This window comes from Phyllostomus discolor, chromosome 13 (assembly GCF_004126475.2).
Source record: "Phyllostomus discolor isolate MPI-MPIP mPhyDis1 chromosome 13, mPhyDis1.pri.v3, whole genome shotgun sequence".
Lineage (NCBI taxonomy): Eukaryota > Metazoa > Chordata > Mammalia > Chiroptera > Phyllostomidae > Phyllostomus > Phyllostomus discolor.
Window position 1 is genome coordinate 11,587,718 of NC_040915.2, and position 27,195 is coordinate 11,614,912.

General features: G+C 41.6%; 1 protein-coding gene, 2 long non-coding RNA genes and 1 pseudogene across 3 annotated transcripts in view; 1 reads left to right on the forward strand and 3 right to left on the reverse strand.

The window, feature by feature from the left end:
• The first annotated feature begins 267 nt into the window (after positions 1 to 267).
• Positions 268 to 1,349, forward strand: LOC118497875. The gene is made up of 2 exons (XR_004900386.1): positions 268 to 979; positions 1,052 to 1,349. It is a non-coding gene; the product is annotated as an uncharacterized LOC118497875 (long non-coding RNA).
• Positions 1,350 to 4,178: 2,829 nt separating this feature from the next.
• On the reverse strand, positions 4,179 to 5,932 carry LOC118498024. Its single transcript, XR_004900544.1, has 2 exons — positions 4,812 to 5,932; positions 4,179 to 4,311 (listed from the first exon to the last, which is right to left on the reverse strand). It is a non-coding gene; the product is annotated as an uncharacterized LOC118498024 (long non-coding RNA).
• A 2,986-nt stretch (positions 5,933 to 8,918) lies between these two features.
• The window catches only part of ETF1 (eukaryotic translation termination factor 1), a 28,440-nt gene continuing 10,163 nt past the window's right edge, over positions 8,919 to 27,195 (reverse strand). Inside the window, exons 3-11 of the mRNA XM_028528664.1 lie at positions 19,767 to 19,942; positions 19,256 to 19,395; positions 15,395 to 15,533; positions 14,868 to 15,058; positions 13,725 to 13,854; positions 12,979 to 13,134; positions 12,489 to 12,553; positions 11,587 to 11,734; positions 8,919 to 11,213 (exon numbers count right to left, since the gene is read on the reverse strand). Coding sequence (XP_028384465.1) covers positions 11,131 to 11,213; positions 11,587 to 11,734; positions 12,489 to 12,553; positions 12,979 to 13,134; positions 13,725 to 13,854; positions 14,868 to 15,058; positions 15,395 to 15,533; positions 19,256 to 19,395; positions 19,767 to 19,942 — 1,228 coding nt within the window. The 3' untranslated portion in view covers positions 8,919 to 11,130. The remainder of the gene's footprint in view (positions 11,214 to 11,586; positions 11,735 to 12,488; positions 12,554 to 12,978; positions 13,135 to 13,724; positions 13,855 to 14,867; positions 15,059 to 15,394; positions 15,534 to 19,255; positions 19,396 to 19,766; positions 19,943 to 27,195) is intronic.
• LOC118498023 lies at positions 23,607 to 26,454 on the reverse strand (annotated as a pseudogene).

The following is a 27,195-nucleotide window of genomic DNA, read 5'->3' on the forward strand; positions in this document are numbered from 1 at the left end:
TTCCCAAGCTCTTCTAGAAATAGACCTGTCATCAGAGTACAGGCTTTCTGCGGGACCAACCTCTGAGCCCTTCATTGCTCTGCCTTGGGTGAGGCAGGGAAAAAAAAGCTCAGAGCTTGAGTCAGGGAATGTGCCAGGGAAGGGGCTTCTAGTGCCAAGCAGCCTTTGGGCTTGATCCAGGATAAAACCACTCACAGGCTTCCAGCCTTTGGCTGGGCTTGTGTACGTACACACACACACGGCGCGGGGTGGGGGGGGGAGGGTAAGGCCAAAAGATAAGGAGTGTTTTTGGTCTCCTTGGCTGCAGGTCAGCTGAGTGCCTGTGAACTGGGTGTATGAAGAGCAGATGATTTCTAAGGTCCAGAACTGAAGGATTAGGGGTTAAATTTTTGGAAAAAATTTTGCGTCTTAAGGCCAAGGCTGCATTACCTAGAGCCTAGGATGCCTCCGGCCTTGTTTTCCCACCTAAAGCTGCAGGCCCCTAGCGGCTTCCTCTTCTTAGCTACCACCTAGGATTGTGGGTAATGTAGTGCAGAGCCAGCTTCTCTGGGATGCTTGTTCCTGCTCTCCCACCCTTCTTTTTCCCCCTGCCAGGCACCACCCCCTTCTGCTCCAGGCTGAGGGCAGCACAGGGTGAGAAGGCGGTGCCTGCTTCTTGCTGGGTTGGGAGATCCCCAGCTGGAAACCAGCAAGCTATTTATAGCTGAGCCTAGCAGAGGGGGAAGTCCTGAGAGGAGCTGGGTCCCTCCAGCAGTCGCCTCTCCAGCTACAGAATTTGCGGGTCTCTCTGCTGGGTAGGTCTTGTGTTCTCTCCTGGGTGAGAGGCCTTTGAGCCTCAGAAAGTCCTATGAAGCAGTAGGGATTCTGGGAGGCTCACTGCCTTGAGAGAGACAAATACTGCCTCTGCAGTGGAGATGTTTGGACCTGGGAATGGATAAGCTGAGACTTTTGCAACCAATGCCAATATGACAGTTGCCTGGTATATCTTTGCATTTTTCTTCTCATTGTTTTCCTATGCATGCCTTCCTAATCAAAGTATATTCTCTTTAAGGACAGGAACCAAACCTTCTCTTTCCTGAGGCACCAACCCCATCTTCATGCTGTAACAGGTGATCTTGCCAAAAGGAAAACCAGCCCTCCCTACCAGGACTAAGCTGGGTGCACCTTTTGTTCCTCTACCCACCTAATCCTCCCCCCTCAGTGCCTGGTGGCCTTCCCATCAAAAGCATAGAATTTTCACTTGACTGGGTTCCCCACTAGATTGGGCAGGCATTCCTTGTGGACATGGTGTCTCCCTTGCGGACTACTGTATCCCCATTGCCTGACGCAATAAACAATTTTTGAATGAATTTGAACCTATGATAGCTAGTACTCTTTGTAGCATATGTGACACATGCTTGTCACATTTAATCAGTGGTTTACAGATTGGAGAATACCTTCAGCTGCTTAAATATCTTTCACTGTGATAGGAACTGGTGTCTGACTTGAGAGTATTCATGCCATTCCCCAGTAGGTCGGTACCTCTCAGAATAAAGTTTCAAGTTCTCAGCAAGGCCTCGAGGTGCATCCCCTTCTGTGCCTGCTGGCCTCTTCTAGCCTCATCCTTCTAGCACACATCCCCTGGGCTCATCCATATTGCTCTCCACCTACCTCCTCAATTGTACTCACCACTCCCCCACACATGTTGTTCTTGTACTTCTGATGCTCTTCTACTCTGCCTAGTTAAATCTGAGCTCATTTAAGCACCAGAGTCTTGAGAAAAATTTTTTGTGGGCTCACTGGCCAGGTCCAATTCCTCTGCAGCAGACTCTCATGTGTGGCCTTCCTGCATGTATTAATTTCAGTAGGGATTTCACATTCATTGGAGTGATCCCTTAGCCTGGAAACCCACTGTCTCCTTGTGAATGACTATGTTCTAGGGTCTAGCATAGTGCTTGGCTGTAGTAGGTGATTTTATGTAATAAATGAAATCAAAGCTTAGTTCATTTAACAAAAAACCCCTTACTTAAGAAATTAGAAGTAATATGCTCAGGGTCACAGGCTATGCAGCTGGTAAATGGTACAGTGTAACCTGGACATCTGGCTCCAGGGTCTGTGTTAACTCCCTGCACTGTGCAGGCCCTGCACATGTTAAGTGCCTTTTTTTTTTTTCTTTTAGAGAGAGAGAGAGAGGAAGGGAGGGAGAAAGAGAGGGAAATATTGATGTGAGAAACATCAATCAGTTGCCTATGTGCCCCAACTAGGATTAAACACACAGTATAGGTATGTGCCCTGACTGGGAATAGAACCCCCAGGCTTTTGGTGTACGGGACAATGCTCCAACCAACTAAGCCACACCAGCCAGAGCTGTTAGGTGCTTTTTGAAAGCAAAGAGAAAGTAGTAAAGAAGAGAAGATAGGATTCCACATCTCTTCACTCATGGGAAATGCAGAACTAGAGATTAAGAATGAAAGATCACATTTCTTTTTCAAAAATATTTATTTTTAGAGAGAGGGGAAGAAAGGAAGAAAGAGAGGGAGAGAAACAATGATCAGCTGCCTCTGGCAGGCGGTCAACAGGGAACCTCGCTCGCACTCCAGGCACGTGCCCTGACCAGGAGTCTGCAGGCCGGAGCTCGATCCGCTGAGGCACATTAGCCCGGACTGAAAGATTACACTTCACTGAAAAAGATATATGACTGCCTAATAAGCACGCAGAATTGTGCTCATCATTAGTCATCAGGAGAATGCAAATCAAAACCAGAATGATACCAACAATGAACAAGAAAGGAAATTATGAAAATGATTCCATTTACAATAGCACTCAAAAGAATAAAATATATAGAAATAAAATTAAGCAAAGTAAAAAAACACTTGTGCATAGAAAACTACAAAACACAGCTGAAAGAAATTAAAGACCTAAATGAACAGAAAGACATTAATGTTTATGATTGGAAGACAATATTAAGATGGCAATACTACCCAAAGCAGTCTACAGATTCAATGCAATCCTTATCAAAATCCCAATGGCTTTTTTGCAGAAATGGAAAAGTTGATCTTTAAATTCATTTGAAATTGCAAGGAGCCCTGCTAGTACCTTGAAGTATTCACCAACCAACCTGGAAGCTCTCCGAACCCCATTATGGAGAGGTTTTTATGGAAGTGCCATTTCCTAGGTATCATTAATACTTGGCTCTTGGTGATTAACTCAACCTGCAGCCCCTCTCTCCTCCCTCGGGGTGGGGCTGGAAGTTCCAACCCTGTAATCATAACTTTCTGGTAACCAGTCCCCGTCCTGAGGCTTTTTAGGGGCCCTCAGAAATTATGTGTCAGGAATTGGGTACAAAGACCAAATATATACAGTTGACCCTACAATAAAGGGACTTAAAATTGAGTACATAGAGCCCTGGCTGGTGTAGCTCAGTGGACTGAGCTCGGGCTGGGAACCAAAATGTCGCAGCTTCGATTCCCAGCCAGGGTACATGCCTGGGTTGCAGGCCATAACCCCCAGCAATCGCACATTGATGTTTCTCTCTCTCTCTATTTCTCTCTAAAAATAAATAAATAAAATCTTTTAAAAAAATTGAGTACATAGTTAAGACCCAGGAACATACAGGTAATGTATTACAGAATTGTATGCCTGAAACCTATACAATTTTATTAACCAGTGTCACCCCAATAAATTTGATAAAAATGAAAGAGCTAAGTTAAAAATTACATGGTGTAAAAGACCACATATTGTATTATCCCAGTAATAGGAAGTTTCTGTCTAGGAGAGGCAAAACTACTAGAGACAGACAGCAGGCCCGTGGTTGTGTAGGGCTGGGAGTGGGAGCAAGGCCCGACTGCAAAGGGGGACAAAAGACCTTCTGGGGTGTTGGAGGCTGGATTGTGTGATCTTTGCACAGCTGTACATATTTATTTAAAAAAATAATGTACAGTGGGTGAATTTTATAGTTTATAAATTACATCTCAATAAAACTGTTAATAAACAACAAAAACGATACCAGGGTGAAACAAATCAATGTTCTGGAATCCAAGCGGCTTCCTAGCCTTTAGATCAAATCAGAACCAACCCATTTGCCTCTCCAAACTCACCTCATCTCTCCAGGCTGGCTGGCCCGTTCACCAGGCCAGTGGAGCACACCTAGACAAAGTGAGAGACACTTGCCCTCCCACTGTCCTCTAATACTCCTTTCTTTGTTATTCCTTGCTGTCTGCCCTGCTGGACCATAAGCATTGACAGGCAGGGATAATGCCTGTCATTCACCTCTGTGTACCAGAATCTTGCATGGGGCCTGGTACACAGGAAATGTCTGTACACACTTGTTGACTGAGAAAAGGAGACCAGGGTTAACCCAAGTCAAATGTAAGTAACAGAGATTGCAGCAGGCTGTGTATATATGGAAACGGAAAGCAGGAGGGCACCTGGTTTCTGGAGGCATTTGCTCAGTTCCCCTGGGAGGGGGAGAACCCCTTTCAGACCACCTCTTCAGAATCAGTTTGACCGGGGTGGGGGAGGGCCTCTAGCCCTGAGCACAGGAGTGCATCTTTATCTAGAAGAGCTCCAACTCCTCTTCCCCAGGTGACATCCTGCCCTAGCACAGAGTCTCTTCTGCAGGTGCCCCAAGTGGAGTTGTGTCAGGAGGCTCATCCACCAAATGTACTTGGGTTTGGACAGCCACCTAACACGGGGCAGGCATTTGACGACATCAAGCCCTCATTTCTTATTTTCAAGCCCGGTTCCCACACATCCCTTTCCCCATGAAGCAGAAATATCACTGAATCTTTGCCTTTACCTAACCCCACTCCCCCCCAACCACCCTGCATTACCTGCTTAGAACACATCTCTCTGAAATTTCCACTCTCCTTTCCTGGTCTTCAGGCTTCCCTGGAAATGGGTTTGCCCTTTAGGTTTCCTCTGGGTGGGGATGGAGAACAGAGGGGCTGAGCCCAGGTAGGGCAACTCAGCAGAGTGGAAGAGCCACAAGTCTGACAGAGAAAACTAGATGGAGCTAATTTGGAACACTGTGGACTGGACAGGCAAGTTAATCTATACACTCAAGACAACTTTGACTCACAGGGAAGTGACTTCAAAACAGCTTTCATAACCCAACCTGGAGGCTGGCCACCTTTCCCCTCCCAGTTTTGCCTTTGGTTTCAGGCTGCTCACTCACTCTCTCTGACCCTCCCTTTTCTCATCCCTAACAAGGGGGAGAAAAAGGCTTAGTTGAAGAATAACAAGATCATCCATGTGTTAAGAGCACTGAATTTGGAATTGTAACATCAGGTGATTTTGTTGGCTCTAATTTGCTGCTAGGGCATGACAGGTCATTATGTTGCTCTCGGGGCTTCAGCTTTGTATTTCTTTCATGAGGGGATTGGAATTTAAGGTCCCCTTTGGGTGCTAAAATAATTCCTTAAGTGAAAGCACGAAGCAACAGAGCTACATAAGGATGTGGCTGTAGACAAGGACTAGCCTAATGACATTCTTGTCCTGAGAATGGGCCCTAGGCTCCCAGGTGCACCTCTGCCTTCTTCCCATCATCCCCAGGATCCCCCCCCCTCCACCCCCGCAACACACAAAGCCTCTTGATACTGCCTCATCTCACCCAGCACCAGACCAACCCCAAAGCTGATTTCATTTCTGAGACATGTGACAGCAGCTCCTCTCCTGGCTCTGCCTCTGCTCCTCTTTCTTCCAGTTTGGGCCCAAATCCCAGGCTCAGCCCACACCCCCACCAGCTGATTCAGAGTAAGAATTTCTCCTGAATGGAAAAAACCCTTTAGCACAACTCTTTTAAACGCTGACCTCTGCCTCAAACCCAAATTCCAAGTAAAAACCAAACTTGAATAAAGAATCAAACAAGCCCTGGCTGGTGTGGCTCAGTGGATTGAGCACTGGCACTGTGAACCACAAGGTTGCCAGTTCAATTCCCAGTCAGGGCACATGCCTGAGTCACAGGCCAGGTCCCCAGTAGGGGGCACACAAGAGGCAACCACACTGATGTTTTTCTTCCTCTTTCCCTCTAAAAATAAAATAAAATCTTAAAAAAAAAGAATCAAATGAAAATTGTGTTTTAAATACCTTGTGAACCAGTTAGAACCTAAACACTCATCGTCACACTCATTCCAAAACAGATGGTCACGCTGACCCTCAACCACTGAGGACAGTAGTTAAACGATGCTCTTACCTTTTCCTTCGGCATTTCCGAAAATACAAATGAATGTCTTATTTAACTCCCTTGATAGTTCAATGTGTATTTCCTAAGAAAAAGAGTATTCTTTTACATAACCACAGTACAGTTATCAAATACAGATTTAACATTGATACTTTTATCTACAGTCCACATTCCAGTTTCGTTAATTGTTCTGCTGGCCACATATTTAAATGCAGGGGCAGATGCCCTAGTCTCTGAGAAATTTCACTACATATGTATTCTTCTTTGAAGATGTTAGATAAATTATAAGGGTCCTCTACAGAGTCCAAGGGAGCTCCTTTTATCCATCTTCAACTGTGGCTGTGGAAAAGCTGAGCTGACCAAAGCGTGGTGTGTTGGGCAAGGTCAGAACTGTTGGCTGGGTGCCTTCCAGATGCAATCTGAGCCATTGGTTGTCTCCGAAAACACAAGGGCTGGTGAGGTGAGTCCACCACCTATCTTCTCAGCAGTACCACCAATTCTTAACTCCTTTCTTGAACGAGGAATGACCTGCATTTCCACTGGCCTTGGAACCTAATAGACTTGTCCTTGAGTCCCAGATTTTGCTACTTAGTAGCTTATGAACTTGGACTGGCAGATACAAAACTATCTACCTCATTGTTTTTCTAAGGATTAAATGAGATAATGCACGTGACACAGCACCCTGCCTGGTGCTTGGTAACTGTTCAACAAATATTAATAATTGTAGTTATTTTACAGATGGGTTAGCCTGAAGCCCAGAAGGAGACTCCTGAGTTTCCTGTTTACTCATCCCTACTTCCTTTGGTAGTTTGCTTTCTCCATTTCTCTAAATTTTAAGGGTAGACAGGCTATAGCAGGCACATTTTAATGCTTGTCACAACGCTCCCCACCAGAAGCAACGCATTTCATTTCCGCAGCCAGTATCCTTAACTCTAGCACCACCTCGTGGTTTGCCAGCGCAAACTCACCCTGGCTTTTTCTGCAGGACCAAGATTGCTAGTGGTGGGACTATTATCAGACACAGCAGCTTCCGTCTTTGAGCCCCTGCTAAGTTCCAGGCACTGTACTATGCATTTCACGTTTCTTATTGCACTTAATCCTTACCATCACTATAATGGAGTAGGCATTGTTACAGGTAGGAAAATTGGTGCTCAAAGACATCAAATTATTTGCCAATCTCATTGGCAGAGCCAGATGTCAGGTATCTTGCTCACCATAATACTGTCCTGGTAAGCTTTACATCTGGAAAGCTCTTTAGATTCACAATCTTCTTTATACTAAAAAAAACTAAGGGAAAGAAAGGGACTTACCTAGAACCACAAGCCCAGCTATTGGCAGAGCCAGCACCAGAGCTGTTTGTCCAAAAGCCGACTCTGCCCTGGCTCTTAACTGAGCCTCAGGATGAGCCTGCCAAACAATTTCAGACTATACCTGCAACCAAGTAAGTTCCCAGACAGGGTTTGGTTATCAGAGAACCCTGGAGGTAAACTGTTTTCACATACACCTCTAATTCCTGTTGTTCACCGGTGTCCTCAGCAACTCTGGCACCCTCCTTGGCTTCCACACTCCTTGGCAGGCCAAGCCCTATGTCCCTGGAGGCACAATCCCATCAGGGTGGGACTTGGCAGGTGGGAAGTCTCAACAGGCACTCACTCAAATTGGCAACAAGGGAGAAGCTGGCACAAGGTTTAAAATTCCACCTTGGCACTCAGCCCTGAATCCACTGTGCCTGTCTGGGAGCATCATGGCATGAGAACTGGAGCCAGAGAACAAAAGACAGCAAGAGCTGCAGGCCCAGACAAGCAAGCACCAACAGCCCACATATCCGGCACCACTGTGCTACCTTCCAGCTTCTGACTTCAAACAGCACGTAGGGACGCACGAGGAAAGGCATGTGCAGACAGGTCTGCCTTTCCCAGAGGGTGACTGGGTTTCACCAAAGTTATCATCTAGATCAGATTAGACTATGGGTCCAAGTATGCTGAAAATGCAAAGCAACGGATGTGCCATTTATCGGTCAATTTTACTGAAAACATTTTCTTAAATCTGGAGTAAGTAAATCATGTACCACCATCCTGGTTCTAAGTTTCCTCAAGTATCACACAGGACCTCCAGCACCTCAACCTTTGGTGAAAATCAATCTTCTAGTGCTGTTGACCTGGCCTAGAAGCAGTATTCCAACTGCACCAGCCACTGGCTTGCTCCTGGATGGTTATTTACTCTCGTACCCAATGCCAGGTACGCAAGCTCGAGTGGGAGGCTTAGTTTCTCTCCTTCCATCTGTGCCATTCTATCGACTCAAAGGAAACCAGATGTAGAAAATCAATTTTGAAATTAGGCCCGGGACAAAATTTGGCTTTGCTACTAAAGAGGTGCTACTTAACCTCCTCTGACCTGTCTTATCACCTGTAAAATGGAGTACATCATCTCCATGGAATGTTGACTTACGTGGGATAACATACTAATGCCTTAAAAAAGTGAAGTTTTTCCCTTTGGCGGGCATGGGGAATTGGAGAAGACACAAAGTAGTTTGGCCCCAGTAACTGAACCCTCCTTCCTCTGGTATTAATTTTGAGGTCATGACTTCAGATATTCTTTGCCCATACCCTTCCATAAGGAAAATGTAGCAGAGACAACTAAAATCTAAGGCTGAAAAGTTAGCCATGACTAAACTGACACACGCCTTAAAGAGCTCACTCAATTTCCACATTCAGGCCTTGCTAGGAACAATCCTAAAGAATCTCAAGCACACAAAGTATATTCTTAAATATGGTTTAATACTCTTCTCCATTTCTGTACATCACAACACCAAGAATTTGCTGCTTAGGATCTCTCTGTAGAGGCTATAGAGAATGCAAAGGCTACGGTTTTCACCCCCTCGTATTGATGTGTTTGCATGTTAAGTGTAATACATATCAGTATATATTGATACACACATCAATATATAATGCAATATATATCACTGAAGAGAACACATTGATTAAAGAAATACAAAAATTTGGCATCATTTCCAAACTTAAATAGTAAAAATAAAAACTACAAAAGGAGCTGCATACCCTAAATGTATCATGTGAAACAACAAGCATATTCAAAAATGTAAATTTACATCCAATTTCTCTGGTCTTGTCATATCACATTAGACCCATTTACAATGGCAAAACCCTAAGGTACTGCTGCGAAGAGAGCATGTTTGCTCGCTCTTGGGTGTTCTGCAAACAAACAGCAGAGCCCAAAGCAAAAGCCTGTTCCAGTGAAGCCTCCACGTTGAATACCAAAGAACTGACTCTTCTCACTGGGGGTTGAGACATCAGGTTACACATTGACAGTCATTTGGACCTTAGAGTACAGTGCGAGAACCAGAAACTTTACATTTAAGACATACTCCCTTCATTCAAGTGAAACAGGATTATTGGAACGATAGGCAGGTCTGCAACCTGGGAACAAGGAGCTGGTTCAGACCAATAAAGCTACAAGTGACTGAGTCAAGTCAATGAAGAACAGCAGTCAGGCACTAAAGTGTTGAAAGTACCCAATTTGAAAACCAAATGCACCCCACTATCCTATCAGTGTGGGGGTGATACCAATTGACTTTTAAAACCTTTGGTCCTTCAAAGTCCATCTGGTATACTTTTATCCATTGCTACCACTGGGCACATCCCATACACTTTGTTCAGTCACCACCTCGAGCACGCCATGACCTTGCATGTCAGCTGGGGTCAAGTCCAACTCACAGTCCAGCTGTGAAGCATGAGCTTCAGGTTTTTAGGCCCACTTTTGGACCCAACATGGTTAAGTCCTTGGTGCCAGAAGCTGTGTCCCATCCCTTCCCACCCCGGCCCTTCCCACCCCACCCCCATAATTTCTCATGAGAGGTGTTTGCAAGTCCCATATTCGAAAAAGATGCTCCAACCCCACCAGGAGGTCAGGGGTTTATAATTACATGCAGCCATACATGTCTTATCTGTCGTTCCTGTGAAAAACCTTGCAGTTCATTTTTTAGAAAATCAAAAACATTCACATAATCTCATGCCATCCAACACAAGGAAAACACAACCACCTCCCCTTTACCAAGGATAGACCCAAGCAAAATAAAATATTCTTTAAATTTCTTTGCTTCCACTTAAATTGCATGTTTTATTTCTCCCAATAGCACAGAAGCCCCATCATGTCCATCCCAAGCTGGTTTCTAGTAGACTAAGATCTTGGAAACCCTTGTCAAAGCAACTGATGCTAAAGGGCTCCCAAACTCCTGCACAAATGTGCCTGCAAAACAGATGGAGGGAAACAGTGCACCGGCTCAAATGCTTCATGTGTCAGCTTGACTTTACAATGCAATTTGCATCCTTGAAACTGACAGTCTAGAGGTGGGAGGGGTAGTGTGAGGGAGTGGAATTGAAATCGCCTATTAGCTCACCCTTTCACAACATTAAACAAGAGACCAAGAGAGAAATTGGTTCCAACATTTCACCACATGTATTTCTTCTTATGCAGTCTAAGCTGAGAATGCCATGTAAATGGGTCACTGCGAAATGCAGCAATTTAATTTTTTCCAATCAAAATAAGAAACAAACCAGTATGATCTCATTTCTATTAACTTTTGAAGGTTTACAGCAGTTAAGGTATTTTTGCTTCTATGTATGAAGGTTAAAAAAATCATTTTTTCCCCATAAAATACAAGAGCAACCAATTTCACCATCGAGTAAAAGTAAAAACTGGGATTCTTGTTTAAATTAGTCCAAAGTGGCATTTAGGACTTAGTTGTAGCTGCTGCGCTGACACCATGACAAACCAAAGTGTAGGGCTGGGTCTGGTTTTGTTTCGGTTTTCTTTTCAATATCCAATGCTCATGGATTAAGTTCTGGAAATGTTCCAATTGTAAGGCAGGGATCTGTTTGGATTCCACCACGGGTATGCTCCTTGGGTTGGATGCTGGAGGGTGAGGCACATTTTGCCGGACCCATGTCGACTACCTAGTAGTCATCAAGGTCAAAAAATTCATCGTCTCCTCCTTGGTATTCCATTCCCTGGAAATCTACTCGGTACCGCAAGATACCTGGAAACAGAAACCAAAGAATAAATCACCTGTGTTCACAGAATGCAGAAGGCCCACTTCATTGCAGAATTACAGAAAGCAAAGAGGTAATGATTAAAAAATGCTCCTGGCCCAGGCTGGGTAGCTCAGTTGGTTAGAGTGTTGTCTCAATACACCAAGATTGCGAGGTTTGATCCCAGGTCAGAGCACATACAAAAAGCAACCAATGAATGCTTATATGAGCGGAACAACAAATGGATGTTTCTCTTTCAATCAATGGGGTGGGGTGGGGTGGGAGGTGGGGGGAGAGTAGTAACATCATTTTGGGATGTTCCAGGAAAGGCCTTGGCCTGATACCCTGGCTTTAAGTTTAGTTTTCCAATTGGCTGCTCACCTCCAATTCCACCAAATCCTTTCACAAACTGGGATCCTTCTTGTGATTTATCTGTGACAATTTCCAATGTAGCTCCAAATTTTTTATAGTTGTTAGCAAACCATTCCAGCAGGGGCATGCTCTCAATTAGCTCATGTTCTTGTCCTGTCTTCAGGGCAACCATGAGATACAGAAACAATGGAATTAGAATACATCAAGATTGAGTGACCCCCAATCCTACCCCCACCATTCTCCCCCTCACTGTATGTATGTGTGTAAATTCTGGTTTCTGGTGACACAAGTGTAACAGCACAGAAATTCCCATTACTTCAAACAACATCACCACCCCCCTCCGGCTCTACTCTCAATAATGAAATGTCAACACACGCTTTCCAGTTTTTCAACATACGGATCCTGTTGTTGTCTCTAGAAGCCAGGCTGCTGTAAACTGTCTCTAGGCATTCAATAGCCCAGAAGAAACAAGACAGACCAAAACTGCTTTTTGAGCAGCCTCATTTAAAAAAAAAATCTTCTCAAAATTGGAGGAGGCTACCACAGAAGAGTACCTGTGCTGGGTAGGTGGCCCCTTAAGCTGCAGCGATCCATTTACACCAAACCTACAGAAGCCATTTCAGTAGAAGAGCTGATACAGTAAGTGAAAACAGCAGCACAGGTTTCATGGTGCAGGAGAGGCAGATGAAAATATTAAACTACTTTAAAAATAAGGAACCACAACTTGGCTTCCTTCCTTGGAATCAGATTGGTATGTGGCACATAGGAGCTGACCACCTCCTGCTGCCCTCAGTGGACAAATACAAGGTTTGGTTTCCCAGGCGGATGGATGTTCTTATGCTGCCAGTGCTCTAGCATATGGATTTCTCTTTCCTTGCATGTACCACTGAACCAAGAACACAATCACATACCTCTTTGTCTGTGAAATGAGATTTATCCTTCTCTTGTTCTGGAGTTAGATAGAGAATTTTCTCCTCTGTAACATTGGGAGGGGGGGGGAAATGTGTTAACCTGGTTCTTATATACTAACAAGTGTTAAGTCCCATGAGAGGAGTTCAGTTAGATGAAAGGGCTCCTGAACTCATTCTATCAACCTTTTTTCCACATGTTTATTAGTCAGCATGAACTGTGTCTACTGGGTACCCTGCTCCCACCATGAGGGAACACCGAAGACATTCAAGATATAGTCCTCCTCTAAAAAATCTAACAACCTTAAGGAGACATTTATCAGTTCAAACAGAAACTATGTAGGAACATGCTACAGGATGAAAGAGATGGGAATAAGGTACAGATCTGACTTCTCATTGCTCCAGCATCAGCCGTCTCCCCTAATCTCCACCCCAGGATTCCTGAATACACAGGTCAGTAACACGGAGCGACCCCATCTTCTAATTCTCATACCTTCTGTGCCTTGGCAATGAAGAACGTATCTCATTATATCCAGATTTTCATAGACTATTAGAATTTCTACAGCTCCCATTTCTAAAGCCTTTAGTGTATCTTCAACTCCAAAACAGTACTTTCCCGTGTCCTGGCTGATTTCATCAAAGTATCGTCCTGTGATTAGGGACAGGTCAATAAGGACATATATTAAAATTTTCTTTGTAGATACAGACCCTCTTACACTCAAAATCAGAGATATAGACAGAGATAGAGATAAAGACAGATAGATAGGTTGCGGGGGGGGGGGGGGGGGGGGAATAAAAGCCCAACTTAAAAATGAGTAAGTGCCCCAAATCAGTGACAAATATCACTGGTTGAAGCTCCAGAAACTGACTCTAAAGAAGCGATAGCTGGGCCAAACACAGAACCCTTTGGAAATGTGTGTGCTCAGGTCAGAAACAAAGCCAAACAGCCACACTAATCTTTAATTCAGGCTCTCTACCACTCTATTACAAAGGATAAGTAACATGGGAAATAAGACTAAAATAGGGTTCCTATCGTCAAAGGGTAAAAATAGTGGAAATATAAACATATTATTAGACCTAATGACTAAAGGAGGACTAAAAATTATTCCACTGAGGAAGATCTTACATAAAAATGCTAAATCTTCCTCTTACCTTTTCAGCGTCGTGTTTCATACAATCATGTATATACATATAAAAACATTTCACAGAATAAATAAGTAAGTTGCATTTCACTGATACCTATTAATTTCTTCTCTTGAATAAATTTCACGTTGGAGAGGACTTCAGTAGATAACTCAATAGCTTGGTTGAATCCATTTTCACCACCATAGGATATATCAACTAATTTTAAAACTTTTGATTGCAACCTCTGACACACACAAAAAAACATAATTAGTACTTCAAAAACACCTTCACCGAGACCCACTACTTCTTCTTTTCTTTTCTTTTTTTAAAAAGACTACTTATTTATTTTTAGAGAGGGAGAAGGAGGGAGAAAGAGAAGGAGAGAAGCATCAGTCGGTTGCCTCTCACATGCCCCCAACCATGGACCTGGCCCGCAATCCAGGCATGTGCCCTGAATGGGAATCAAACTGGTGCCCTTTCAGTTTGTAGGATGATGCCCAATCTACCGAGCCACACCAGTCAGGGCAAGACCCACTACCTCTTAATGGCATGCAAAACTCAGCCATGTGATCAGTGAAGTCTAAAGAGGGAGAATATGGGGAAAGAGCCCAATTTATGTATTAACTTAAATTTCAGTGAGCAACATTGCCGGGATATACTTCCCCAGCTAATCATATCACAAATTCTATTAGACCTATAAGAGGCTAACTTATGAAATACAAATGAAACTAAATTTCTTGTGAAGGAAAGGGAGAATCATTAGTTTCTGCTATCCAAGTGTTGTAGTACAAGACAGCTTCTTTGGTGAACTTCTACTATAATGTTACCACCCCTCTCCCCAAGAGAACTTTGGGAATGTGTTTTATGGTCAAGCCCAAGTTATGAACCAAAAGATCTTCCTGGATTAAATGATTTAGGCTTAATCAGCTCTGTCACATTACTGCTTTACTTACCTCCAAGAATAAATCAGAAAAAGGAAAAAACATTTCCTAGTTTCTTTGAAATCAAACTCCATTTTAAAGCCAAGTATGGCAACCCACTTGACCATGGGCCTCTCCACAGGATCAAAAAGATCCCATCTAAACACAGTTGATTTCAAAAGAAAAAATGTCCCTAAAAGTGCAGGGGAATGTTTCCTAACAAACACCTGAAATCTGCCAACTCAGAGATAGTAAAAATAAAGATGTGCATGTCCTGGTGCTCAGAGGACCCACTACTCCCACCAGAAAATTACACAATGGAGCATTTACTTCTCACCTGATCGAACATATCAGATTGACTTAGTTCGGTTTTAAAGTCAGCCGATCCAGCTAAAACGAGGCCAGCCACATTCACTTTGTCCCCGGAAATGAACAGCTGCACAGCAGTCTCAGCTACTTTCCGAACATAGTTATGTCGCTTCTCCATTCTTAAACGGGCAAAACGCAAGGCTGACTGACCTCCTCTACCTTTGACACAAAAGTAGTGAGAGGGAAAAAGTCAATTATTAACTGTAAGATGCACTATTAATTAAAAACTAACTAAATAATTATGCTCTTACCCCAAAACAAGGACAAAGAGAAAAATCACTATTTCTTCAAATAAATTGGTTCAGCATAAACTTTTGTTTCCAGAGAACGACTACTAATTTTCTTGTCCAAAGAACAGCCATAAATACCACTAAGTCATTTCATGACTCGTCCTCTATCGTCTAGATATCCGACCCCCCCCCATGCGCCCCATACAAGTTGTTTCCTTATTGCCCGACACAAAGCAAATGGGCTCATCTTCTCTTACTGTATTACCGTGTTTCTTTGGGAGATCCACAGTGAATTTGTGCAGGACTTCTCTTGTATTTCCTTGGAGTGTGCCAAAAAGTGCACCACTACCATCTATTACAATGAAACCAAACTTGCTATCATCTGAAAGTAGTGCTGTAAGAGCCTGAAAAGCAAACAAAAGTAGCATACAATTAATCCCAAAGCTCTGATAGGGTCAAGACAAATTCTGAAAGGACATACACAAGCCCTTTCGCCCAACTCAGAATGGTATGAATATCACAGAAAAACCATTTTATGAAGTAATTTACAGACTTCAATAAACAGACTTCAGCTATCAATATATAACACAGACAAATCTGAATTCCTGATGCCGGAAAAAGCCAATGATATTGACATGAAGCCTTTCAAGAAAACTGACCTGGGCACATGATTACAAAATCCAGAGTTACAGGATACAAATTCTTTCTAGTTGATTTAGACTGATGGTACTGTATGAACATAATGTTCAAATTGAAAGTTTAACTTCCAAAAGTTGACTTTGTTACCATGAATAACTCCAACATTAATAAAAGTTCATTACAGCAAGTATCTTGTAAATCACCTCTAGAGTATGAGTACATGAGAACAAAACCCAGAAACAGTCTATGGAAAGATCTAGTTTGGAAATGTTTCTTTAACTCCTATGTCTTAAGCATCATTAATGATATTAAGATACAAAACTCAATTTTTAAAAAAACTATTTAAAAATTTTAATTTATTTTTAGAGAGGGGGAAAGAAACATTAATGTGTGGTTGCCTCTTATGTGCCCCTTACTGAGGACCTGGCCTGCAACCCTGGCATGTGCCCTGACTGGGAATTGAACCGGCGACCCTTTGGTTTTCAGGCCAGCGTTCAACCCACTGAGCCACACCAGCCAGGGCTCAATTTTTAAAAAACTCATTGTTGACACTATTACATATGTCCCCACCCCCTTCCCCTCTGGCTATGACCACACTGTTGTGTCTACAGGTTATGCATGTGTTCTTTGGCCAATCCCCTCACCTTCTTTCATCCAGCCCTCTCTCTTTTTATTTTGTTCATTAGATTCCACATACAAGTGAGATCATATGATATTTGTCTTTCTCTGACTGGCTTATTTCACTTAAGCATATAATCTCCAGGTCCATACATACTGTTGCAAAAGGTAAGACGTCCTTTTTTTATGACAGTATGGTATTCCACATGGAAATGAACCACAGATTTTATATATATATTCATCTACTGATGGGCACTTGGGCTGTTTCCAGATCTTGGCTATTTTATTTTTATTTAAAACAATTTTTATTATTTATTTATTTATACATACATACATACATACATACAGGGGAAGAGCAACATCAACCAGTTGCCTCTCACACACCCCCAACTGGGGAACTGGCCAGCAACCCAGGCATGTGCCCTGGCTGGGAATTGAACTGGCAACCTTTCAGTTTGCAGGCTGATGCCCATCCATTAAGCCACACCAGCCAGGGCAGATCTTGGCTATTTTAAATAATGCTGCTAGGAACATAGGGGTGCATACATTCTTTTAAATTGGTATTTTAGGATTCTTAGGATATATTCCCAGAAGTGGGATCACTGGGTCAAAAGGAAGTTCCATTTTTAACTTTTTGACAGAGCTCTACACTATTTTCCACAATGGCTGCACCAGTCTGCATTCCTACCAACAGTGAACTATGGTTCCCTTTTCTCCATATACTCACCAGCACTTATTTGTCAACAAAACTCAATTTTACTTAAGAGGTATTATAGCTACTGATTCTGAATTTTTGTGAGGAAAGCTCTCCTTCTGGGCTAGCTTAATATCCCTGTATTTCTGCTTCCTGAAATAGCAAATAGTTAAATAGTCCTGAGACTCATAGATGGTCAAGAATTTTCATAATGGAGCCTGAATACCATAAGCTTGGTAGATAACTAATTGCTAGGTGACAGCCTGTTTATCCATTCCATTTTAACTAAAGAAGAAAATAGCTTCTTCAAGAATTGACTAGAAAGCAAATTAATCCCTAAGAATCAAACAAACCATGCTTGGTAATTAGCACTAAGACATAAATATTTCACATTAAAAATTTTGCTCCCTGGCTGGTGTGGCTCAGTGGACTGAGTGCTGGCCTGCGAACCAAAGGGTCGCTTGTTCAATTCCAGTCAGGGCACAGGCCTGGGCTGTGGGCCAGGTCCTCAGTAGAGGGCATGTGACAGGCTACCACACATTGGTTTCTTTCCCTCTCTCCCTCCCTTCCCCCCTCTCTAAAAATAAATAAATAAAATCCTAAAAAAAAAAAAAAGGGTAAAATTATCCACATTAAACAGGACATAAATTGTGTTGTACAGAGGGTGCCACATTCATATCTAGTTATTAACATATTAACTAAAGTGAAAATAAAGCTAGCAAGAATAAATGGTACTTTGGAAGATGAAGCTAACTTAGTAAGTTAAAGCTAGATGACATGAATATCAGGTACTATTTAATTCAACAAGATTCAAAATCTGCTTTCATCCAATCAGACACAGGTAAGTGGGGAAGGGTGGCAGAGAACCTCCCAATGAAGGTTTTTGCTGGAAGGAGACTGTGATACCCAAGAGAAGGACAGCCTCGACCATCTATGCAACCAATCAAGATCCAACTGGAATTGGTCTTCCTGTTGAGTTAGCAAAAATCACCCATTGTAACTATGTTGACAAATGTCAGTTCTAATTCCACTGTAGAGATTTTCCCCTATGTTGATGAAAAGCCAAGAGACTGAACCAGGAGCCAGCTGCGAATTCCTGATTGTTCTACTGTTGACTGATTTAGGTCACTCTAATGAGGTTTCTTTTTCACCCTTAAAGTTCATCTTTTGGCAGCTCTGTCACTCAAAAGTTTCATGTGGGAAAAAAACCTCCTGCAGTCCTGTTACTAAAGATTTTTTCTGAGCATGAAAACAAAGGGTTCAAGGAATATAGTCAAGTATCACAGATACATAGGGTGAAAGGGAGATCACATAGCCAATTATTTCTTCATCTCTAATTAGTTCTCTAAACCTAGCTTACTAGCACTTTACTCAAACATGCTGAATGATGTCTTTCAGTGTGTCATTATAAATGTAAACTCTTATTTTTTGAAAATAGCCAGCCTTAGCCCTGACCAGTGTAGCTCAGTGGGTTGAGATCAGCCTGGGAACCAAAAGGTCACTGGTTTGATTCCTGGTCAGGGCACATGCCTGAGTTGCAGGTTCAGTCTCCGGTCAGGGTATGTGGAGAGGCAACCAATTAATGTTTCTCTGTTACACTGAGGTGTCCCTTTCACATCCGTGTTTCTCTCCCTTCCTTACCCCCTCTCTAAATATAAATCAGTCGATCAATCAATCTTTTTTAAAAAGAAAATAGCTAGACTTATAAAAAGATACAATTATTTTAAAAAGTCTAGCAATTCCTCAAGTTAAACATAGTTATCATAGGATCCAGAAATTCCACTCTTAGGTATATACTTCCCCCCACATAAGAACATGGTCACACAAAAACTTGTACACATTGTTCAGAGCAGCATTAGTCACAATAGCCAAATAGTGAAAACACAATGCCTATCAACTGATGAACAGATAAATGAATGTGGCAAATATCTAGTAATAAAAAGGGATGAAGTATAGCTACATGCCACATTATAGATGAACCTTGAAAACATTATGCTAAGTGAAAGAAGCCAGTCACAAAGGGCCACTATAAGCAAATCTACAGAGGTAAAAAATTAGTGGCAGCCCAGAGAGAAGGGATCTTGGGGTGGGAGAATGGGAGTGATTAATCAATAGCTAAGGGGTATGGGATTTCTTTTTGGCGTGATGAAAATATTCTATGCTTGAACTTCTTACCTCTGTGTGGAATTTGTTGTCACACAAATACAATGATGTATTAATTGGTTTGAAAGGTTCGAAGTCAATGTTGACTTTCTTTTCCTTTCCTTCTTCTGTTACAATTGTACCACAGTAAACAACCAGGCCATTTGGAGGTACTGCAAAGAACACAAACGATTTCTCTACTTAAACCCACAGCTAATTTCCCTCCATTAACAGAAAATATATCCATAGCCTACAGCCCATACCCTTTAAATTGTAATTTAAATAAAGCAGAAATGTCTATAAATCTTTTAGGAAGAATTCTATCCTGGATTTTGAAACTTACTTGAGATGTTTTAATACTAATACTACTTAACTTTCAAACAGGAACAAAAAAGGTTAAATTCCAAGGTCAAACAGACACTGCTGAGAAAGTTGGCTAAAGGAAACATTAGTGACCAAAAGCATCATGGCAGGATCAAAGTAGAACATACCAATATAACCAAGACAGACAAAGCAGGGGGAAAATGATCAAGCTCCAGATTACCTTTGTTATAAAGTTTGAGTCTTTGTTGTACAGATGTAATGGCTCCCAGGACTGAAAGGCGGTTTACTCGTGACTTTATGTTAGATGCAGTTCCAAACTCATCAGCTAACATTTTTGCCACTCGTGAAATCTGGTCTTTGGGAGGAATGATCAATGATATCATACTTGTGCCATTGCTGTGGAAGAAAGAATAACATCAGAGGATCAAGAACCACATAAGTGAAGAGATTAAATTCATGTGTATCATTAGCAAAGGCAACTAGAGTGAGATTTCCTTAAAATGGTCACTCTCAAAGTGCACAGGAAGATAGGGACCATACCAGTGTAATCAAAGAGCTAAAACACACATTTCCCTTATAATAGCAGCTCTTAACCTTGGCTGTACAGTAAAACCATCTGGGGAGATCCATTCTAGGTGGTTCCTTTTCAAAAAAGGTTCCTGTAAGTTGTATTCCTTCAGGTATTGTTCTCATCTCTGACTTCTACTTAGTTTACAAAATGCAAATGTAATGAGCTCTCTCATTAACAACCTAAAGCATGGAAAATTACTATTTACAAGATTATTTAGATCAAGTGGACTTCAGGCAACCTATACACCGAAAAAGGAGAGTGATTGCCAACGTGGAATGGGGAATAACTGGTAACGGTGATTGGGGGGTGGTGGTGGTTATTTTGGGCTGATGAAAATTACACAGTGGTGATCACTGCAAAACTCTGGGGGGCAACGGGGGGGAGGGACGGACGACAAACACAAAGACAAAAAACCCCAGTGAACTGTATACTTTAAAAAAGGGATAAATTTTATAGTATGTAAATTATATCTCAATAAAGCTACTATTTAAAAAATCAACGTGAAAGACTCAGTACACAATAGGATACCTTCCTTTTAAGGTCTGTTAGTCTTTAACCTGACAGCTTACTAAAAGAGCCACAGAATGGTTCTTTGTGAGAAATGTTAATTTGTGTTTAAAAAAACTAAATTATCAATTTTATAAGAACAGGCAGCAATATACACAGAAACTAATCTATACCACACATATACTTAGGAAATTCAAAGCCCCAAATCTGCCTCAACCAGATCTAATGGCTGGCTTTTTAATACCACCTATAGTATAAATTTAGCTGATTTATATTCTGAAGGCAGAAGCTGATCTAAGCCAAAGCATGCTAAAATAACGATAATCATTTTACAAAATGTTTCTACTTGTTACTTCCTGAGATTGGTATAGATCATGCCCTCAAAGGTTATGACAAATTTAATCATTGTAAGAATTAGTATCATGGGGAAATGGGTGAGGGCTTTCTTTAAGTAATTGGGAAGACTGTCAAAAAATGCCTAAACTTTCCACTAATTACTGAGCTTGCATAATTTCACAGTAGTCCAACGCATCAACTTTAATAGAATCTGACATATCCAGTGTCCAGTGGAAGCTGGCAAGAAAAGTAAATTAGAAAGATGGGTGGGTGTAATGTCAAGTCAAATGGGCTTATGTGCCAAGTGACTAATAAGAAAGATGTGAAGGAGTCAGGGGAACAGTAACAAAAATTAGAGAAAACCCCTATATTAGCTTTGTAATTATAGGTGTTTGAAAACGGAAACATCTTTATAGTAAACTTAATTTCACAAATAAGTATCCTGGAATTGGTTTCTCCTCAGCATTAGCACTAGAACAGGACTTCATTTACAAAAGACCCCCGCCTTCTGAAAGATTCTCCTAGCAGTAAATTCCACACCTCCTCTTGTCAGACAAGTTTTCTTTACAAGCAGACAAGCTTTCCACTACCAAAATAGTTACTCTCAGACTGCCAACTCATAGCTCCAAACCAGCATTGTTTCTGTTGGGTTTTCTACTTAAAACCTAGAGGCTGGTTCAAAACCTGTGTGATACTTTTCCTAATGAGCATAGTTGATTAATGACAGTGCCAGGTAAAGTATGGTGTGTGCTCTGCTGCCACCCCTTGGATAGGGGACTAAGTATTCTAGCCAAACCAAAGAATCAAGCAAATTTATGATATGCAGTTTCAGTTGTCATCACTAACACAAGCAAAATGGTTAAAAAACAAAGCTGTTTCCAAGATATATTTCATATAAGATAAATCTCCAAAATACCAAACCTGACCCATAGTTATTTCTTCATTTGCGTGTTATTCCCAATATTCAGATCGGCTACAATTTCAATATGGTACTGACAAACCAGAGTGACCCAGAACGATCCTTTACTTGTGCGTGTGTATGGGCGCGGGGACACACACACACACACACACACACACACACAGTTAGGTGTACTGCTCTTTAAAATGTTTTTCATTTTAATTTTCATAGCATAACTACATAAAAGGAACTTTTAAAAACCAGGACACTGCCTAGAAATCAAAAGATCAGAAACAAATAAAATTCTACCTGTGGCCTCATTCCAGTTTCTGAACTAGATATAAAAAGAATTCCCAAATAAAACAAACCGGTATCTTTTATTACAAAACCAAAACCAAACCAAACCCAACAACAGCAGCACCAACAAACTCTTTTACAGTTAGTAGGTGTCCTCTGTCCTTTTTTTAAGCAGTGATATATAACAAACACCTTTTCTTCCAGCAATTTATTTTGCTAGGCTTCTATAGAGAAATTTCAACAACAACAACAACAACTCTTTCTGGAGTTAGGATAACCCTACAGGCTGAGGAGGAGAAAAGGAGTTTGCTTTGGGAGTGCCTAGAAACACTGGGCAAGTACATTTAACTTCAGACATGGTCTAGACTATAGGTGCCACCTACCTGTCCCTACAAAGAGGTTGTCAACTCATGCAAATGTATAATATGAAAATATACAAGACAATGAAAAAAGATGGGTAAGTTTGAATACTGACTTTACTGGAAGCTTGTGCTTCTTTCAGATGAACAATTCTCGAGAGCATATTTCTACACCCTAGAGAGGCTCTTGGAATCTTTAGGGACCAAGGGAGTTATTTCTCAAAAGGGCTCAGTTTTCAAAAGCTGACGTGCTCTGATTTACTGAGTAGTTTCCTAGGAGATGGAGCTAGCAAAGAGGCAATTAGTAGGGAAAGGAATGAGAAGGGGCTACAAGGATAGCAGGAGCAAAGGCTCAGAACTCAGAAAGAGAACAGGCACCAAACCCCGAAGGATGGAAAGTGTGGGAGCATTTGAGATCTCTCCCCCCAGCATACATCATTGGTTTGCTCAAATAAACTCTTACAAAAATTCTAAATAAACCCAAAAGGATGGGAAGTTTGAGGCTAGAGAGGATGTTAGGACAAATTAACTGAGTGAACCCAAAATGCCTTAAGGAAATCCTTAAAGCGAAATAATCATGTAGAGAACAAAGCAAGGACTTAAAGATAAGCAACTATTTACTGCCTACTGCAGATAGGCTAAGAAGATAAGCATTCATTAAGCAACTTTACTCACAGCCACCAGAGTTGGGAAACCTTACACTCACGTCCCAGTAACTTCTGGAGGCAACAAAGTAATAAAAATACCTAAGAACATAATATTGTTATAGGATTCCACTTAAAATGGTTTATAAGTATAGCTTGCAAAAAAAGAGTAGATTTCTAACAAGTTGCTAAATCTGAAACACTATACTCCAAGTTAGTCTTAGACTATCATTCCTTTTGAATTTTGACTAATGTTCAAAAAATTACCCTCACAACCTGGCCAGGTGGCTCAGTTGGTTGGAGCATTGTCCTGTATACCAAAAAGTCATGAGTTCAATTCCTGGTCAGGGCACATACCTAGGTTATGGGTTCGATCCCCAGTTGGGGCATTTACAGGAGGCAACTGATCAATATTTCTCTCTCACATTGATATGTGTGTGTGTCTAAAAATGAATAAACATATCCTTAGGTGAGGATTAAAAATAATTATCATCCACTAGTTTCCTTTTGTGACTCTCCCTATCCCATCTGGGGAAAACCTCGTCTGTGGATAACCTTAAAAGTTTCTGAATTCCATCTTTATTATAAGACACTTCACTGGCAAAGAGGAAACAAGTATTATTAAATGCACGGCTGCTTCTCTACATTTAAAGGTTACTTTATAATCTCTGAGGTTTTCGTATCTTGGTTTTAATACAAGGAGGTTAAAGTTTTTTCCAGGAAAGTTTCCAAACAAAATAAACTCATTTACCCCACAGGCAAGCCAATCAAAGTTGCTAAACCAGTTTGTGTAAACACCAAAATAAGAGCAAGGAAGATAAATATTTCATTTTAAAGCAGAGTGAACAACCCCAGAAAAGCATGAGAAATAAAGCCAAAGAGCTGCTGACTACATATGCAAACTACACCCTTTTAAATTTTAATATGTTTCACTCGCTATTCAGCTTTGTCACCATATCCCTTTTCTAAAATCAAAGGCACTCATTCCAGAGCCAGTGAATTATGAGGCACAGCCATGACTGACATGCAGGTTGTAAAAGTTGGGAAAAGCAAGACACAACATACAATGTGCTCTAACATAAGGCTTCCAGGGACCTCTGCTCTCAGATTCTTTCTTGTTCTCATTTTAGGGACACTTTCCCTTATCTAAGAAGGGTTCATCAATGCTTCCAAACTAGAAGTCTAACTTCTGAGAAATAAAACAGCTGGGAGACAGGAAGTAGTTGTAAATAGACTAAATACAGAGAATAAATAAAACCAGACAAAACTCAGGAAGGGAGAGAATTAAAAAACAAATAGCTGACAGTTTTTCTTTCCTTCACTCTCAAATAGACTGTTGAGGGAAGAGTCTCCCCTAGGTTGGGAGGTTAGGGTAGTACCACCAGTTACTCATCCAACCCAAGGTTTCATGGCCCCTGAGCACTATGAACAGGGTGAACATTCATTCCTTCCCTGGAATTGCTAGGACTAAAAGGTCTCTAAGGAAGAAAACTTAAGGTAATCAAGCAAAGCCTGGGCTGTGGTGTCTGTGTGTATGTAACTTTAGGGAGTTCCAAACTTGGATGCAAGGTGCCTTTTGGTCAGTCCTAAAGACAGGAAAACAAGAAAATGTAGTAAGCACTCTTTGATCTGTAAATATGTTATGAAAGCTCATCAACTAAAAACGCTCAAGAAAACTTTGGGAAGGTAGATGTAAAAAAATGTGGTTTTTACAAGCTTGTCCACTATTTTACATGAGGACCTTGAATCCTTGGGAGAGTTTTCTAAAACCAAACCAAACCAAACCTAAAATACACCCCAAAAATCTAGATACAAAAAGAGAGCTCCCTTTCCATTATTCTAATTCAACAGCTCTTGAATAGGGAAAGTGAGGGCGGTGATTGTGGGTAAGAGGGAATCTCAATTTTTAAATACAATCAGATAAATTCTAATGCACAGCTAGGACTGAGAATCAATGTGTCTGACTTGCTTTCTACACCTTTACATAAGAGGTCTTGATCAGCTGAAGTCAGAGAGACTGCACAACTCCACCCCCTCCTAAAAAGAAAATCCACAGGTGAGTTGCTGTCATTTACTCTAGCACCAACAACCGTGAATTGTCAGGGCTCAGAGATGTACAACTTTTTCTAGCCAGAACACTTCCCTATGAAATGTCCTGCCATCCATTTCATCACCCTGATTAATAAAAATAAAATTACTTTCAGATTAAGATGACGAACATTTTAGAGACTGCCTACTACACTCTCTAACTGGAGTTAGAGTATCTGCTCTCCAAGGAGCTTTCATCTCAATGTCTCCTCACCCTACCCCCACCTCGCACTGGCTGAAGAACTTTTATTACTTTTATGTACAGAAAACTCAACAGTGTATACTTTTATCCCAGCTTGGCAATGTGAGCCACTGACTGTGGACCCAGTGGCAGCAGATCTCATTATATCTGTCATTGCAACTGGTCCAGAGAGCTTCCATCAGCTTAGCCAGAGCTCCTTTGTCTTCCTGTGGACCAGATGTCCCATCCTGACTTTCTGCTTGAGAATGCAGTAGGAAACCATTTTATGGTACAGGACAGGCAGGTCGGCTTGATGGGATCCATGTCATGTGCAATCAAACAGCTGGAACTTCTTATTCTCCATCAGGGTGGTGACAGTGTTAACCCCCGCTTGAAAGACAGATGGCCTCTTGGTGGGGCCATCCTCTTTGCTGGCAGATTTTTTTCTCAGCCAGGGCCAACAACCTCTGGTCTGTACTTGTGGGTCAGCTTAAGCAGTTGAGTAGCTATCTGGCTGCCCAAGACCTGGGTCAACTGGTTAAGGCAGGAGGCACTTTCAGACACACAGAATAGCCCTTTGTTGCTGTAGCCTAATGTAGTGGATTTATTTGACAAAGTGGGTGAGGTCCTTTTCAGCGGAATGTCCTGTCCAATGCCAAAATTCTTGTATCTTTTCTTAAATAGGGGATTCACCACCTTCATGACCTCCTGTTTCATGACAGCAAGGGCCAGTACCACCTTCTTCCCCATAGCCTTCTTTCCTTTCAGCATCTGGTTAGTGCCTAGGAGATGGATGGCTAAGGTTCCCACCATACTCTTTTCAAGTTCACCAAGAATAACCTAATCCTCACATCAGCCCTGGCTGGTGTAACTCAGTGGACTGAGCACTGGCCTGCAAACCAAAAGGTTGTTGGTTCCATTCCCAGTCAGGATACATGCCTGGGTTGCAGGCCAGGTCCCTAGTTGGGGGCGTGGGAGGGACAACCAATCAATGCACTCTTATACATAGATGTTTCTCTCCCTCTCAATAAAACAACAACAACAACAACCAACCAACCCTCAGATAATTTCTGAGAGTTGATAAACTAGCCATATTATGTGGATCACTAGCTGAAAATCCCCTACTGTCCAATTTTTACAACCTATGTCCTTATTTATTATCCATCATGGTGTTTCCACTTTTCTTCTTTTACCAATTGCACAAAGCTGAGTCTGAACTTTGAGACTAAAGCAATCTTTTTGATATGAGTTTAATATGGGAACAGAATAGGAGGGTGGTTATGAGTGAGCAAAGCTTTGAAAATCAGACAGATTTTGGTTCATGTCCTGTCCTATCTGTGTGACATAGGGAAAATTACACAAATCCCTTTGGGCCTCAGTTTCTACTTACTTTACAAGGTCACGAGGATTCTATTAAGATAGTATGTATCCACAGCAAAGGAAACCATCAGCAAAATAAAAAGACAACCCACAGAAGAGGAGAACTTATTTGTCGATACATCTGATGGAGGTTAATATCCAACACTTATAATGTACTAATAAAACTCAACGCAAAAACAAACAAACAAACAAACAAACACCAAAGGATCCAAATAAAAAATGGGCAAAGAACCTGGATAGACGCTTCTCCAAAGAACACATACAGATGGCCAAGAGACATATGAAAAGATGCTCAATGTCACTAATCATCAGAGAAATGCAAATTAAAACCACAATACCACCTCACAATGGTCAGAATGGCTATATTCATAAATTAACAAACAAGTGC